Genomic DNA, 18,107 nt, shown 5'->3' with positions numbered 1-18,107 from the left:
CTGCCGAGCGGAGTGAATAAGGAAAAAAGGTATACGAATTCCACTTGATTTTGTTAGAGAAGTTTGAGCTATATATTTACGAAATATAAAAATATACGAGTTTCGCTTCATTGATTAAAAATTTTTTCCTGTAGGGACCAAAAATTGGTAGTGAATAAATGCTATTCTACGTCTGCATTTTCGATTTAACCGTCAATTGCTAGGCTGCGAACTTCAAACGTGGTCGAAGCAGTATTGAAGATGCTAAGTAAGTGCAGTGGCCGTCCTTCTGAGGGCAATCAAAAAAGTGCAAAAGATCGTTCTACAAGACCGAAATTAAGGAGTATCTATGGAATGTTTCAATAAAATCTTTTGCGAATGTTTGGGTATGATAAAGCCATTAGCTTGAAGGGTGTCGCGTTGTTGCTGTTGTAGCAGCAATACTAAACTCTGCCAGTGCAATGTAAATCACCGGTCGTCTTCGTCTAACTCATCTAACGGTAGGCCCAGCAAACTTGCTGTTTTGACTGGTTGGGTCCAGAGGGAGACGGGTATTAGATGAGTGGGTTTGATGGAGCATGTGAAAAAGTGGTTAGTATCGTGCGGGGTGCCTTCACGTGCTGGACATATGTTTGATATGTCGGGGTCAATTCTGGACACTGGAGCTCTTCGTCTGTTATAGGTGGTGGTTGGACTCCGCTAAAGGCATTCGCGGGTCGGGAGCTTAAGATGGTGGTAAGGGTCTCCCGATGAATGTCGTTTATTGTCTGTCTAATCGCTGTCCGGTCGAGTTGTTGTCGCTTAATTTTGTCCTGGATCTCGTCGGAGTAATTAATGAGGTGCCTCCTGACGTACCTGGGAGGCGCCTCAGGCTCAAGCAGGTGTCTACCTGAGTGAAACTTACGGTAGCACCCTAGCAGAAACTGTTTGCTGAGCAGTTTGTTGTACTCCTTTATAGGTAGCATTTGTGCCTCGTCGTGTAGGTGTTGTAAAAGAGACATAAAGAGGTAACACGTCGTTGTCCGAATAGCAGTGTTTTGGCAAGTCTGAAGCTTTATCCACTTCGTGACACTAGTTGCAGGCGACCAGAAAGACGCAGCGTAGTTTAGAACTGGCCGGCCAATTGCCTTGAACATCGATTGCAACATTTCTTTGTCTTTGACCCAAGTGCTAGCGGCAAGCGATTTGAAGACCTTGTAGCGATTTTGAACTCTAGTGACAATTGCGGTTGTGTGTGCAGAAAAGGAGAGCAAACTGTTGAAGGTTACTCCCAAGGTTGTTAACAGTCGGAATGGTATGGCGTCGACTTTGACATTGAGTTACAGTTTCACCTCTTTGCCCAGGTTTTAAAGAGGATCGCCGTGGACTTTGTAGATTCCTTGCAGCGAAAAAGCGAGAAAGTTTGGTGAGGTAATTGTTAATTTGGGCGCACAGGCCATCAATGTTATTGTCCGTCGCCATTATCGTGCAATCGTGAGCGTAGGAGACCAGAGAGACTCCCTATGGTAGCTGGGGTAGCTTCGATATGTGGAATTTGAAAAACAAGAGAGAAAAGACATCATCCTGCGGAAAACCCTGCTTTATCCTTTTCTGTTTAGATATTTGGTTTCGAAAAATCACTGACGAGTGTTGACCATTCAGATAATTAGCGGACTACCCTTCAGCCCTGCTACAACAACAACAACACCATGGGTGTCGCGTCCTAACTGAAAAAATGTAAAACAACTTGCACAGCATTTACTGCTTTTTGGATGTTTATGTGTTTACTGGTATATTGAGAATTTAACAATTTTTTGGCCTTAAATATCATAAAAGTTCAGGAAAGAAGATTTAGCTGCTAAAATATAAGATTAAAAATGAGTTAATAGGATTCTTTTTCTTTTCGCAAACAACTAATGGACAAACTGTGCATCTACAGTAATTGAGCGTATTGTACGTTGAGTATGAAAACTGGTTGCATGAAAAATTATACTCGTACATATAAAACGAAACTAAACATTCCTTATCCCCATTTCGATTCGCGCTCTTCGATTTGGTGCGCTTATCAGTGTTTAGGCTTTGTGCCGCCAGATAGGTGACTGCACATTTTTGCGTTTATAATACATTTTAGTAATTAGTACAAATTCTTAGTTGCATAAGCATACTTTACAGAGCGGGCCCTTTAGGGTGGTCCATTTGTTCGGAATCTAATTCGGGCGTAAATAAAAGACGCATGAATATTTTTCAATGATTTTTTTCTTCTAATTGAAAGGGTAAACCTTGCCAATCATCATCATCATCATTTGCTGCTACAGCTCTATGTGAGTTTTGGCCTGCTGCACAAAATGTCTCCATTTGACCTGATCCTTGGTTGTTTCCCTTCCAATCGGTGACCTTGAGTTTCCTCATATCGTCTTCTAGTTCGTCAATCCATCTTGATCTTGGTCTCCCTCTTGCTTTCGTTGCAAATGTTTCAGCGTCAATTACTTTTCGTTGAGCTCTCGTGGCGTTCATTCTCATGGTATGGCCTAGCCATCGTAGTCTTCGAGCTTTGAAGAACCGCACAAAATTTTTCGCTATTATAAAGTGGTCCAGTTCATGGTTCCATCTTATACGCCACTCGCCGTTGTCTTTGACTGCACGGAAATCCCACAGCCCATTCTGCCTATCCGATTTTTCAGTACATTATCACGAGGTTCGTCTCTTATCTCTCCAATGGCCACTTCGAATTCATGTGGCTGGCGTAACATTTATTCTTAATTGCGTTTCACAAATAATAGACTTATGAGCAGGGTTGGGCATTTTCGTACTACCCCTAAATTGCACTATCACAGTTTATTCAGTGGTAGTTAAAATGTAAAATCCATTATCACTGAAAATTTAGTGATAGTGGAAAAAAAATTTACTATCGATAAACTTTTAGTGATAGTGAAAAAAATTGCATTATAACTAAACCTTTAGTGATAGTTAATTTTTTTTTTTCACACCACTACATTTTTAGGGAATCATGATTTTGAACTAAATACATTTTAATTTATATTTTATGCCCGATATTTGTTATTAAAGTGACAGTTTGTCGACAAAAAATGCTTCTTGGTGTAAAGGCACTGTAATTAAACGATGTCATTAAGGGGTTAGGGGTAGTCAGAGGCCCGAAAAATGTTGATTTTCAATAATTTTTTTTGCTCTGTTTCGACTTTTATTAATAGATAATCTTGTGCTTGATCGAAGATTTTTTTCAAAATTAATAATATGGCGCCCTCAGGAAATATTTTTCAGATTTTCGAAAAAAACCGGCAATTAATTGTTAAAAAAATCGAAATTTTTGGAAAAAAATCCTTCGATTTTTGCTGCTGCTAGCTACGCTCCGGAGCGTCCGAGCGCCCTTTGGTAATCGTTGAATAACTCGAAAAGTATTTGTCGGATTCATTTCAAATTTTCACACAATATTTTTAAGATAATATACTTTAACAAAATGCAAGAAAAATTAATTCAATTTTTTGAAAATTCTGACTACCCTAACCCCTTAAGTCAATGTAGCGAAATAAATCACGACGTCTTGGTGTCAACAGCAGAACTATTTATTTGGCACTCTCGAAATTCTAGAAGTCAAAAACAGGCTAAGTGAACTATGCATATACCTTTAATGATGAAGAAATTGAATATTTGAAAAAAAAAAATGTGAATCTATCGCGGAAGCTCTCGACTTCTTTCGAAGAGCACAAAATATGTTGCTGCAAAGCTTTTACTCTGACTCCAGAGATGCAATTCTTGCATCATTCCCGTTATCAAATTAAAATTTTGCTAAGTCTTGCTGGAAAGTGATGACTCATACATATACTCTAGATGATGTCCAAGATAAAGTTAAAGCAAACCCCCTAAAGTTTAAAAGACAACCGCTAGGAAAAGAAAGTAGTTGCGGCCTTCCGTAAGTGCTAATACATCATTTCTCGAGTTTGATGAGGAGATTAAAATAAATCCACCTGCGAAATTTTTATAAATAACTTCTTTTTTTTTGGATGAAAATTATTATACAAGATGAAGTCTAAAAAAAAACAAGACTGACGTCATAAAAATTTTTTTGATGGGGCCATCTTTTTAACTCGTGCGTTGCAAGTTACAGTGAGTCAAAAAAGAATAGGCACACTCGCAAAATCAAAGTTCTCAGTGTTATAACTTTTCTTCTAATGAAAGTATAAAAAAATAGAAAAGGGTATTTTCTAAATGTATTTATTTATTACGTATCTGAATAAAACAAAAAATTAATTTCTACTTGAGTTTACAAGCTCAACCTTGAAAGGTAAAACATTCACTCTACTAAAAACTTGGTGACATTCGGTTCAGTGGAAGCGAAGTTATTGCGTCTAAAGGGTTGGGATGTTGGTGTCATCGGTACAAAAATGAGATTCAAACAAAGAGCTAATATCAAATTTTATTTTAAAATCGGTTTACCAAATCGTTTATCGTTTACCGATTTATCGCATTTTAACTGATCATTTGGGCTTACGAAAGGTCTGTGCACGTTTCATTCCATTCAAGTTAACTGTATACCAAAAATTGCTCAAAATTCAACATTCAATAGACCTTATTAAAGAGGCGAAAAAAGACGAGAACTTCCTTCACAATATTGTAACCGGTGATGAAAAGTGGTGTTTCAACGAGTTCGCACCCAAAAAATCGCGTTTGGAGAAGTCAAATATTAAGTCGATGCTCATTTGTTTTTACCGTTCCAAGGGAATTGTTCATAAGGAGTTCGTGCCAATGAGCTAAACCCTCAACGCAATTTTCTTGGCGTTTTGAAGCGTTTGTTGTATCGCATTCGTCGAATTCGCCTTGAATACCACGAAGGAGGAAGCTGGCGCTTATTGCATGATAATGCACCATGTCATCGATCCACTTTTGTGACTGATTTTTTGACTAGAAATCGCATTTTAACCATCAAACACTCACCGTATTTGCTTGATATGGCTCCCTGTGACTTCTACTTATTCAAAAAATTGCATTTGACCATGAAAGGAAAACGTTTCACATCCGTAGAGGCCACCCAGAAGCCTTGTACCGACATCCTGAAGGATATTGCAGTCAATGACCTGAAACATTCTTTCGAAAAGCTTTTAAATGGCGCAAAACAGTGTATCGAGACCAGAGGGGACTATTTTGTATAAATAAACTCGAAACTTTCAGAACAAATCTACTGTCGTTTCTATTTTAGCTCAGTGTTGTTTATTTTGGACTTCACCTCGTATACTTATAGACTCCCATGGGGGGCCTATAGCAACCGAAGTAATTTTGTACTTGAACGTTGATAGATGATGGTTTGCACCGCTTTGGTGCGGTCTAATTACTTCGAAGCTTCTACTCAAAATTATAATTTCTTTATACTGCTTCAGCTCATATAATCCTACTTTTATTCTTCAAGAAGCAGTGTTGTTTTACTTAAAAATTTTAAGTACCACTAAAGATTTTCAGTGATAAAGAATAATCATAATGAAATTCGTGTTTTAACTACCACTGAAGAAGTAGTGAAACGCTTATTGCATTTATTTTGTAGTGCATTATGCCCAACCCTGCTAATGAGTGAAATCGCGGCTTCTAAATAAGGTTGGCTTGTGGCACGTAACGGTGTTCTGTTGAAACCAAATATTGCTTCCTCTTCAATTAGGGAAAGTAAAAAAAATCGATTAATAGGGCGCTTTAACGCTCATTATTAAATGTAATAAAGACACCCCTTTCATATTTCCAAAAAAAAAAAAAAAATTAAAATAATAGTGATAATCGTCCAGTGTTGCCGCCCGACGAAAATGCGCACCTAACAGCCCCTGCTTGTGAATGCGTCCGTATTTCCAAATGCAATAAATCCCTTTGTTAACATGGCCACCAAAGTGAACGTAGGCTCCTTCTGGACAGATGATTTTTCTGAATTTTCAACAATTTTCTGAATCTTCAATCTTCAACGGTTCTTTAGTCCATTCGAAATCGAACTAAATTTCTAAGACATAGCGGATGTTATTTCAGCTGTCAAAAGAAAAACAAAAAAATTGATATTACCACCCTTTATATTGAGCTTTGGAAAAGTCAATGTCAAATATTATATTTTGTACTAGTCTGTAAACTACTGTAATAACAAAATAATAAGTAAATACTGAAATACGAATAAGTAATCAGTAAACACAGAATCAAATAGATTAAGCTGACTTTTCTTATCTTCTTGTGTGGTATACGTTGCAATAAAAGTACATAATACATAGTTTTTTTACTGTTTTTTGTTCTTGTAAACCAATGTTAAGTCAGCTTGTAAATTGATTTTTATTTGTAATATGGCAGATCGTTTGACGGAAATGTTTTATATTTTTGTACTGTCCGAGAAGTTGTTATCGTACTCACAATCTGTCGACTAAAGGTCTATAGGTGAAGCACCAGCACACTTTACACATTTACGGCGTCTGCCAGAAGTAAAAAACAAAAATGTTGTTTAACGAAACTAATTTATGTTTTCCCCATCTTTTCTCTTCGAAGTCAATATTTGAATCTCCAAAGCTTTGAAAAAGTATCCTTATTTGTCGAGTACTTAAAAGCTTTGACTACTTTATCTACTTTATGAAGTGCAAAAAAAAAAAAACAAATCCATGTAATTATTTGCCTTAGGCAATGTAATTACTATTAAAACAATAACTTACGCATATTTACCCTATTTACCCGTGAGTGGCAAGTATTTATAATATCTACTACAATATTTTCTTTTGCCCTTTGTTTAAGTACTTCCACGAGCGGATAGATGAAGTTAGAGGTCAGAGTTGGGTAATTATTTGAATATGAATTATGTGACGGTTACTACTTAAGTTAAACAAATAAAAATAAAATAAAATAAGCTTCTATTTGCGCTTGACTCTCATTAAGGTAATTCCAAAACATTTGATATGAAAGCATCAATCATTTCTTCAGGCGTCGAAAAACGTTGTTCTTGTATTTCATTATTCAACAGCGTCAATAGGAAGATATTATTGGGTGCCAAATTAGGATTGCCCGGTGGAACTTTTTGCGCGAGCATATTCATAAGGAAAGTCTGGCTGCATGATCCCCTACCTTTCAATTACTTGTAAGGGTTGCAGTAAAACGTGAAATGTTTATGCGAGAGTATCCTAACAGCTAGTTCGTCTTTTGGATGTTGCACGACGGTCATGTTTTTCTTGTTGTAATTGTAGTTAATTGCCGCCACCTTCTTTCGGATAAAGCTTAGTAGTGTGACGGAATGGATGTTTTTATTTTATTGAATGGACTGTTATGTCTAGTGCCGAACCTTTTCTTGCTAGCTCGTCTGCTTTCCCATTACCCTCTATATTTTCTGTGTCCGGGAACTCACATCAGAGTAATTTAAAGCAAATGGCCAAGCAATTTTAGTTCCTCTCTACACGGTGAAACTAGTTTGGTTGAAATGGAATTGGAATCTAAGGCCTTAATAGCTGCTTGACTGTCTGGATGCTTGTCTCTTGCACCAATTTCTTTGTAGTGTTTCAGTGATTTGCAAGCATCCCTGATTGCTAATAGTTCTGCCTGGAACACGATGGCATAGTCAGGAAGTCAAATTGATTTGGATAAGTTGAGCGATTCCGAATAGAGACCAGCTTCCATACCACAGTTCATCTTAGAACCGCCAGTGTAGATTTCGACATTGAATCTACCAATCACTTTCCCTTTCCTCCATTCGGTTCCTGGTGGAAAACGTACCGTAAAGTCTTTCTTGAGGTCGGTCATTGTGAAGTCTGCTTTGTTTTTGAGCAGTGAGATCCCTGTTGTTGTTGTTGTTGTAGCAGTTGAGGGTCCATGTAGAAGGATCTTGCTGTAACCGTACAATCATGTTGTCTAGCTTACTATATCTCTGAGTCTCACCGCGTTGTATGTTGCGATTGTTTTTAGTTTAATGGTAACGGATGTATTAGCACGTTAAGCGCTTCAGTAGAACTGGTGCTAAGTGCTCCTGTGCTTAAGATACATGCTGATTTTTGTATCTTGTTTAGCTTGGTTTGGTTGTATTTCTTTTCCATATCGAGCCACCAGACTCGGGTGTGTAGGATCAATAGGATAACTTTGGTTGAAGACCCAATTTCTTACCCAACATTCTCTTACTCGTGTAAAGTGCCATATTAGCTTTCTTCACCCTGTATTGTACATTGGGTCTCCAGCTGGGTTTGGGATCAAGGATAACATCTAAGTCGACCACTTGTAGAACCACTGCTTTTTATTAATCGAACCATCTGGATTTAACTATGAAGTTGCCTATGTTGTCTATTTTCTTTTTTTTGCAGTGTCTTTCAAGTTAATCATCGAGAATTTCCCCAGCATTCTAAATATGTCATAGAGCACCCAACCTTGGGAACTCACACAGATATTGATTCTTCTTGATTGCAGCTTCCGCATCTATCGTTGTGCGGCCACCTCATCTTCCTGGCTTCCGGGCATGCTCTCCCAAATGTCAGTGACCGGTTATTGTTGACATAATTCTGAAAGTGTCTGCTCGTGACTTTCTTAACAATTTGTCACTTCTGGATTTGTTGAAACTTGGTCTCCCTTGTTTAGTTATTTCGCAGGTATGTGTTAGTCCATCTATTAACGGCTTGCTTCTGGAATAGCGAGAAAGTCTCCCTTTAGCGCAGGCCTTGGAGACATCCTATTTCTTCGGATTCATAATAGGATGTCCCCTGTCTTTCCAGTTCATAAGCTTTCTGATTTGCTTCTATGTTCCTATGGCCAGGTACCCAGATGAGAGTATTGCCTGTCATGCGCGCTAAATCATTAAGTTCTTCATTCTTTAAACCTAAGATGGCTGCTTGACTATGTGATATTTGTTGTGGATGGTTTTTAATTATCCTGCAAGTTTCCCTTATACCGAGAACTTCTGATATTCCAATTCCTCAGGCGAAAAGGCTTGGAAGTTTCGAGGTATTTCTTTGACCACTGAATTCAAATCGCATTCATTTCACGTGGGAACTTTACCTTAAACTCTATTCTAAAGTCTAGGGTAGCGGTAGCAAAATCTGATGAATCATAATTTGTGTCAATTTCTGCGCTAGTAATTGGCTGGAGATAATTGGCTCCAAATCAGTTGAATTCGCCTTGATAACTGTTCATATTAGTTTTCCTTTGAGTTTTTGCTTAACTTTTTCCCCGAACATTTTCAATAGGGTTGTCATCAGGCGACTGAAGATCAATTCAAAATTTCAGTATCTTTTTGCTGTTTCCACTCTACGCACCTTCTGCTTCGATGCTTGGAATCGTTGCCTTCTTCGTAAAAACCTGGACTGGTTAGTTCTTCTAAACATTTCGTAGCTGATGGTAATAATGTTTTTTGGGAAATTTTTATAATCAAAACTGCGTTCAAGTTGGCCGTAAACACAAATAAACGGCAAACCCTCTTTCGGAAAAGCAGCCCCAAACATGAAACTTAACCTTATGCTTATCAGTTTGTGGAGGTTGTCGATTATCAACAGCAAACCAGGACCGACGTAGCAACTACTCGCCCAAGCTATTTGCCCTAGCCATGGAGTATGCAAGTATTTTATCAAAGTGTGATAATGAGAGTAGTGGTGGTTTTTAATCTGCTCCAGAACTTGAGGTCTTTTGTAGGTAAACGTTCTCGAATCGTGTCTTTGGATACATTAACCCGTTTCCTTAAAACTGCTTCAGTTCCACACAACGATAAGTTCGACTTCGTCACAAGCAAACCAATGATTTTCTGATCTTGTTTCGGAGATGTATTTTCTTGGGCCTCGTCCGGGGAATTCGTCAACGTTTTTAACTTCGTTATGCCGTTGCATCCACTTATTTGTGAACGCATTCGACTTCTTCAAATATTTCGCGGCAGATGAACGTCGTTTTTTTATTATTTATTATTTGCATTATTGTTATTAAGAAAATTATTATAATTTTACTTTAGTACGACAAACAAAAACAAGTTACAATAAAAAGATAAAATTTTAAATCTTTAGCCTATGAAATTTATTAACTGCGGTGTAAAATTTCGTTTTTTTTTTTTAATTGATTAGGCAGGGGACACTTCAAACCGTTATCCTAAGAAGGTAATAGGTTAAGTAGACCTTGCTGGTCCTTAGTGTTACCAGACGGATCTAGACCTTTACGTTTCTTTCTAAGTAAACTATGAAGCTCTAACCCCAAGAGGCATTATAATTTCTCATATTGCAGAACTCCTAGCATTTCAATTTAGTTCTAGCTAACGCAGGGCAAGAACATGGACGTTGTTTGTAATTCCTATCTTGTATGCATGTGCCGCTAGCAAATTGTGACCTGTCAGTAAACCTACGATAGTTCTGCTTTCTGGGGTACAGGATTTTAGGGGTTTTGTAACTGCCAAGATTTTTCCACCTCTTGTCTATGCGTATTTTTATGTCCGCAACGATGACATTGTTTATCGTATTTAGAGGTTTCAGTATGTGGTTTTCTTGTTGAAATGGTATGTAAACAGCGCTTTTGGCAATCACATCTACTTATACAATCTCGTTTCCTACAATGCCCTTATATCCGGATACGCAATAGATGTGTAACCGTCTGTCTGCGGTTAGTCTCTCTATGGTTTCTCTGATTTTTAGTACATTTTTACATGAAATTTCGTATGAGTTTATAGCTTTTATCGCCGCTTGATTGTCAACGTATACACATATTTATTCTGGAGTTGCTTGTTGTCTTTGCGAATGCTATTTCCGCAGCCTTTTCTATAGCTTGAAAGATACTTCAGTAGTTAGAGAGTTTAAATGTCTGCCTGATGCCTAGCTCTGCGCAAGAAGTTATTAAATATATGGCGATTTTATTAATTCTTATAAAGGCAGTATTTAATTGCTACGTCATTACAAAAAATATATAGAAATGTAAAAAAAAAATCCATACATTATCGGTCAACCTTAATGGGCATACAGCTACGGATAACTTATTAGCAACACACAGTGGTAAAGGACTCCGTTTTATCATCCTTAATTTTTAATTGTTTAAAAATCTCGATTACCCTTCCCTTGCTTTTCGTCTTTTCGTTGTTTGGTACTTAAATGGACGGATTAAAATTAATGAATGGTTCAAGTGAGCTTGGCTTCTGCAGCGACAACCAAAAATTATAGCAAAATATCACTGAAAAGATTCTTTCTACTCTAGTTATTTTTATTAAGCTGCAAATTTCATTTATTCTTATGTAACTAAAAGGAAACAATTTGGATTTTTCTTACATTTTGAAAAAAACACCAAAACTGAAAGAGCAAAAAATGTGTTGATACCTAAGGGATTAAGTCACTTAAAAAATTAGTAAAACACAATAATAATACGAGTATGCAAGTTTTGCTGAGTACAGCTGAATACTATTAAAAGTAGTTATTTGCGGCGGATGTACTACTCTTACTGCCAACTTTCCTTAACTTAATTGCAACTCCCCATGCTATTGCTTCTTCGACTCATTTGCCTGTTTCGTATCGCTGTCATCATCATCATCATCATCCTTATCTATGTTGCATTGCTTGCCAAACCGTTCGTCACAAATAGCGCCATGTTCGCGAAACTCCTCAATGGTGGGAAAATGCGCAAATAGAACTTCTGTAGAAAATGGTTTTTTTGGTTTCGCCTTCTCTCTTGTCGTCGCACTTTCATCCGTTGTGTTTACCACATTTCCCGTTACACGCTCACTCACCGACCTTTGCATGCCCCAAATAATGGGCGAACTCTTACACATCAGCAACTTAATACAACCAGCCTGTCCGCCTTCTTGCTCCTCTACACGTTCAATCATTTCCGCAATGCGGTCTGTGAGCTGCGAATTCAATGCATTGTCCAACATACGACGCATCTCCGCATTCGGATTCTCCAAATACCAATCGATTGGTGTACCTTCACGTAAAGCGCGTGGCTGATGGGCCTCCTGCTCACTATTGCGCATTGCTTCTGGTACGCCTTCGTCCGCGTTGTCATAGGGCGTTGAAGGGGGCGAGTAGCCATCATTGGTACGTGTTGCGGGCGTAAAAGCATTGCCAATCTAAATTCGTTAAGATACATAGAGGAGCATACATATACACATTCTGAAGCTATTCATGCAAGTCCCTGTGTAAGCGCGTGATACTTACCGCCTGCGCAATCATAATTAACGCATTTATGGCCAGTGCACCCAATTTAGTGGCATCGAAACCAATCATGCGCAAAACTCCTCTTACGAACCGACTGGTGCTGAAATCTAAATTATTGGGCGGCTGCTTTGGCTGCTCGTCACTTTCGTCTTTTTCTTGCTGCTGTTTGTGGTGTTGTTCGTTTTTCCCACTCGACGTCTGCTGCTCCTGCGACTCAGTGTCCTGTTGCGATGCATCTGTCTCACTGTCATTATCGTTTGTTTGTTGTTGTTGTTTGAGCATTGACATAAAGTCGGGCTTCTTCGTGGCAAATGCCATCGCTACTAGATTTGCCACGTCAGCAGCTGTGTTGATACCTGTGTACCATAAACTTTGAAGAAAATTACTCTCGTATGTTGTTTTTTGAATTTATTTACCAAACATTTGACCCGCAAACTTTAAACTTTGGCCAACATTTTCCACAACACCGCGTTTTTTAACCTGTCTCGGTTGGCTTCGCTCATTTGCATTGACAAGGAGCAAAAACGCAAGGATTTGCAAAATTTGCAAGCATCCAATTTTTGTATAATGCATCGCGAATTTTCTTCTACAGTTTCTACAAGAAAACACAAATTCACAATCTAGCCGTACTCGCTCTGCATGCAAGACTAAATTTCTTATTGCCGTTTTGGTAAGCGAATTGCAGTTAGTCTAGAAAATTACTTTCGCCACGCAAAGGCACACTCACTAATGCTAAAATTATGATTGCTTTTGTTGCAATTCTGTTGCTGTTCCCTTACTAATTTATCTTTTTTAAACGCATGAGTTTACAAGGTGTATTATGTTGTTGTTGTAGGTGACTTGTCACATGAGTGCGTTCCGTTGTATTTTCTTTTTTTTTATTGTGTCTTCATAAGGTTGTTTCGGCACAAATTTTGAGTGCTTTGCTGCTTTTTCATAGCGTCGAGACGTCGCGGTGGCTCAACAGATTTTTTATACGTTTGAACATAATTTATGTAATGTTTTTATAATGAAACCCACCAAACAAAAGTCATCATAAATGGCACGATGCCTTTATAACACTTGGAGTGTTTTTCTGCTTTTTATTTTTCGGATTATCTTTTTAATTTTCTTTAAATCTACTCGGCCCTCGAAGAAATCTGATCTTGTGGTGCCAAGGAGCCAAGGTGGTTGCTTCTTAACACATCAGTGCCAAAGTTCTTAAGCCTGGTTCGAGAGAAGGCGGGGCAGACGCACTGATGAAAGTGATTAGCTGTCTCACCCTCCTCTCCATATGCTGGGCAGAGTGAACTATCTGAGATGCCTACCTTTTACATGTGCTTTGCCCATAGAAAGTGCTCCTCTCTGCTTAGTGTTAGGAGGAACTGCGACAGTCGGTCGGACATGACAGCTAACATCAGTTTTGTCCATCTGCAGCCTCTCTAAGCCTGCCAAGCTCGCTTGTGGGTTAAAGTAACCCGTTTGCTAACCGTGGCTTTGATAGCTGCAGAAGGGAGTAGTAGAACGGGCTTGGCGTCAGAGCCCATTTTGGCTAAAGAGTCAGAGATCTCGTTACCCGCGTTACTCACGTGTTCCGGGACTCATGTTAGCATTAGGCTATTATGTCTACCGACAAAATTCAGCCTGGATTTACAGGACTTGACTACCCTTGAAGTGGTTGGCGGACTGTCTAACGCCATGAGCACAGCATGGCTGTCGCTACAGACACTTGTAGATCTGCCTCTCCATCTGTTTTCCACAACAAAGTTTTTCTGCTAAGCTAAGTTTTAATTGTTGAACGTTTTCTGATTTTAAAATCATCTTTTTAAATTAATTGTAGAATAGTTTTTAGCTTTTCGAAATCGCTCTTTTTTGACACTTTACGATATAGGGTTTTCTAGTAGGGACGGTGTTAACATCGCACACATGGGTGAAAAGTCCCGGCCCTTGCAAAGAAAACACGTTTTTGTTTTTGTTCAAAATTAGCTTTATTCAGCAACGTAATTTCCAGCAAGAACAACCCAATTATTCCAGCGCCGCTCTAACATCTCAATACCACTTTTTTAGAACGTTTTATCTTTTGCCTCAAAATAGGCCTCACTTTCAGCGATAACCTCTTCATTCGAGCGACATTTCTTATCAGCGAGCATTTTTTTAGGTCTGGGTATAGCCTGCGTCGCTGGAAGCCAAATGTGGGGAATACGCAGCATGTTGGAGCAATTCGAAGCTCAACTCATGTAGTTTTGATTGACTTGACACTCGGTGTGTTGTCAAATAAAATTTTTCCTTTCCCTTTTGCGGGTTTCTTTGCAATTTCGGCTTTCAAACACCAATAACGCTATATATAACTCGTAGTATTCAATGTTGATGGTATTTCTTCAAGATAGTCGATAAATATTATACCACGGGCATTCTAAAATACTGAGGCCATAATCTTTCCAGCCGATTGTTGTGCTTTGGGCTGCTTTGGACGTGGTTCACCAGTCGCTATCCACTCAGATGACGATCGTTTTGATTCCGGAATGAAGTGACGTTTTAACATGGGCCAAACACTGCTCAGAATCAGTGAGCAAAGGCGGCACCTACCCACTTTAAAAACAGAGCTCTCTCATGTAATAAACAGCCAACACGTTCTTTTATGTCTTTACGATGTTAGCTAACTCACGCAACTTTACTTTTTGATCATTCAAAACGATTTTGTGGATTCTTTTGATATTTTCTGGTGTTACCGCCTCATATGGACGTCCACAGTAGACGTGGACGACTAGTTGAAGTCAGCAAACCATCTGTTGTTGTTTTTTCTAATGGAGCGGAGTCCCATTAACACTTTGCAAGCCATTGCTTTGCTTTATCGGTATTTTTTCACATCAAGAAGTAGCGTAAAATTAAAACACGAAATTCTTTTTGTTCCGTTGTTCAACTCACGAACTAATGAATAGAATATCATGCAATTTTAACAGTTGCCTTTTTAAGATTTCGTAAAGATCGTGCGTTTGGCTCGGGTAAACATTTTTCTGTAGGTTTTCTGAAGTCGGACGTCTATGCTAATAACCCGCACCGATGACCTCAAAGTCAAACTAAACCCCGACCATTATTAAAATTCATTATAGAGTAATTGAGAATTGGACTTCTTGAATTCGTGTCGCCGTGTGAAGCTGCGGCGTACGCTCGAACCAAGGATGATACATTAAAAGGTTTGGTCATCCCCAGAAAAATTGCCGCCACTTCACCGAGGATTCGGCAGCCCGCTGATTTCACAGACGTTGATTTTTTCTTATATCACCAACCCAACCTCAGTTTTGCCGTAAGCAAGCCGTTGACTGACAGCAGTGGAGCTACGTCAACAAATCAGCTGATGAATCCTTCAAATTCACTGATAGCCGGTTAAGTGTCTGATGTTGGCCCTACCTTCTGAGTGAATTCGATGGATAGCGGCATATGGCACGCATGAGCCTTTCAAAAAAAAGAAAAAACTATTTCAGTCTGCTGCAAAAAACAAATTCTACTAGGAACAGGGCTGATTTGCTTTTTTTCTTTTTTTTTCGCCGTGAACATCCGAATGTCAGCATAAAATGAAATGATGAAAAGCCGTTCCGTGCGCGCTATCGTCCTATGCTGCTTGCTCCAACTTCATGCCGGCTGTAACACATAATTTGTCCTTGCTCACGGTGGACAACAAGCGGATGCGGCTGATAACTTTGAAGCAGTGTTTGGAGTAATTTAAGTGAGATCGGAAGGAATTTTTGCGTCGAGTTGTCACCGTTGATGAAACCTGGATTCATCATTACACACCAGAAACTAAACAACAATCAAAACAATGGATTTCTCCCGGTTAATCTGCTCCAAAGAAGGCAAAGACAGTCCCATCGGCTGGAAAGGTCATGGTGACGATTTTTTGGGATGCGAACGGCGTCATCGTCATGGATTTTTTAGAAAATGATGAACGATCACTGGACAATACTACAGTGAGTTATTGGACCGCCTTCACAAATAATTGAAGGAGGCACTGCCGCATTTGACAAAAAAGAAGGTGCTGTTTAACCACGATAACGCGCCAGCACATTCATCCGGAGTTGTCGCCGCCAAAACAGCATGAATTGCGTTATGAATTGGTGCCAGCGACTTTTTCTTGTTGCATGGAGAAATGGCTCGCGGGAAAGAGTTTAGTTCAGACGAGGAAGTCATCGTCGAGACGGAGGCGTATTTTGGAGAGTTCGTCAAACCCAATTTTTGGAGGGGTTAAAAATATGGCCGGATCATTGGGAGAAAAGTATCTTTCCAAAAAGGGACTATGTTGAAAAATAAAAAAAATTGTTTAAAAAAATGGTGTACGGGTACTTATTGAACCCCCCTCGTAACATGCAACATGCACCTTATGATACTAAAATTGTATGGTCTATAACACTGCATACCACAAATAATGCTAAAAACTCTGTTTAAAAAGTTGTGGACTTTTGGTGAAAATTTGCAGAATTTTCATAATATTTGCGAAAAGTTAGAAAAAAAATTTTTCGTATAGGTTTTGTTGTATAATCCCTGCAACTTTTATAAAAAGCGTAATATACAAAATTAAAAATAAATAAACGAAAGTAAAATAGCTAAAACTGGGCAAAATATCGCTGACCATTTCATTGTCCATGACTGTATGTGCGAGAAAATTATGAAACTGTGTTTCTTTACTCGAGGTTATTAGGGTACGCTGCGCTGAGCTGAGCAATTATTTGATAACGTCGACTCTCCCAATTGTTTTTACATTAATAAATTTCTTCAGATTAATTCTATTTTTATTCAAATTTGGCAATTCAGTTTGCTCTTGTGCATTACATTACTTGATAACGAATTCGAAATCAATTCAATGGAGTTAATTAAATATTTTTAATTTTTTACTATTTTTATCTTTTAATATAATAATAATAATTTTTTTTTCAGGTCCGTGGCCACCAAAGAGCGCCATCAGACTCGAAAGAATTCCACGAGGTAACCAAGCGTGACGCGCTGAAATCGCTCGAAAATGATTTGGATCGTCTGCTGCGTACTGCATCAGCAGAGAAGCGCTCTGAGTCGCAGAAGGAAATGGCGCGATTTATCGATTTGTTTGGTCGCTTTCTGCAAGAAGGTAAGTGCGTGTGTGTGTGTGTTTGTAATTAAACAAATAAATTACAAATGCGTCATTTCTTTTCCTTTTTATTTTGCCTAAAAACAGAGGGTCCTTCTCTTGACTGGAATAAAATTCAAAAACTACCAGCGAATGCCGTCATGGAGTATTCAAATCTGAGTTCGCCCAAAAACGAGCAGGTAACAAACCAACTGTACTTTTGTTTGTGTGTATACTTTTTAATTTCATATTCTTGTATTATTTCCATATACTCGTATATAATATTTGCCTGTTTCTATTACAACTCTCATTTTTTGTATGTGAATTGGTGAACCATTTTGATTCTGGTGTTTAATAGAACGAGGTAACAGAAAAGAAGATAATGTGTGAGATATAAACAGTTATATACATTGTTGCCAAGCCAAATATTTAAATATTGTACTTTCTATAAATGCTTTTATTGTAATTTCTTATCGCTTCTGCAATGTAATCTAATGAAAACACACTCTTTACTCTCTCGATATAACGGTAATGCATTTTGGGCACTTCTGAATTTACGATTTACTATTATACTCGTACATATATCTTTTTAAGAAATTAACTTTCCGCTTTTACTATTCTAAATACTAACTGCTTCTTTCGAACACTTTCTGCCAGCGCTGGTTTATGGTTGTAAGTTTATTATTCTATTTATCTAACCCTCACTTATGAGATATATGGCGTTTTATGTTGGAAGACATAAAATTAAAAAATAAAACATAATTTTATTGATGTAACTTAAGAATCAATGGAGTTAAAAAGTATAGCATTTTCAGTTCAAATTAAGGTTGGCAGCTCTTCCAGACAACGAGTTTTTGAATATTAATTTTTTTTTTTGAGAAAAAGTGGGAGTATTTATTATCTTAAAATAAATTATTCATGCTTAATTGAATATACAAAAATTTTCTTGAAATTAAAAAAAAAGG

General features: G+C 38.2%; 2 protein-coding genes across 3 annotated transcripts in view; one reads left to right on the top strand and one right to left on the bottom strand.

Moving 5' to 3' along the window:
• LOC129240135 (UTP--glucose-1-phosphate uridylyltransferase) overlaps nucleotides 1-18,107 on the top strand; it is a 55,053-nt gene that overhangs the window by 29,433 nt on the left and 7,513 nt on the right. For both annotated transcript variants that reach the window (XM_054875676.1, XM_054875675.1), the window contains exons 2-3: nucleotides 16,977-17,163; nucleotides 17,251-17,342. In XM_054875676.1, the coding sequence (XP_054731651.1) occupies nucleotides 16,977-17,163; nucleotides 17,251-17,342 (279 nt within the window). The remainder of the gene's footprint in view (nucleotides 1-16,976; nucleotides 17,164-17,250; nucleotides 17,343-18,107) is intronic.
• LOC129240136 (uncharacterized) lies at nucleotides 11,229-12,691 on the bottom strand. The gene is made up of 3 exons (XM_054875678.1): nucleotides 12,485-12,691; nucleotides 12,069-12,424; nucleotides 11,229-11,980 (listed from the first exon to the last, which is right to left on the bottom strand). The coding sequence occupies exons 1-3, from the start codon at nucleotides 12,639-12,641 to the stop codon at nucleotides 11,390-11,392; spliced, it is 1,104 nt and encodes a 367-aa protein (XP_054731653.1). The 5' UTR covers nucleotides 12,642-12,691; the 3' UTR covers nucleotides 11,229-11,389.

This window comes from Anastrepha obliqua, chromosome 3 (genome assembly GCF_027943255.1).
Source record: "Anastrepha obliqua isolate idAnaObli1 chromosome 3, idAnaObli1_1.0, whole genome shotgun sequence".
NCBI classification, from domain to species: domain Eukaryota; kingdom Metazoa; phylum Arthropoda; class Insecta; order Diptera; family Tephritidae; genus Anastrepha; species Anastrepha obliqua.
The sequence above is the reverse complement of the archived record's forward strand: the minus strand, read 5'-3'. Positions and strand labels throughout refer to the sequence as shown.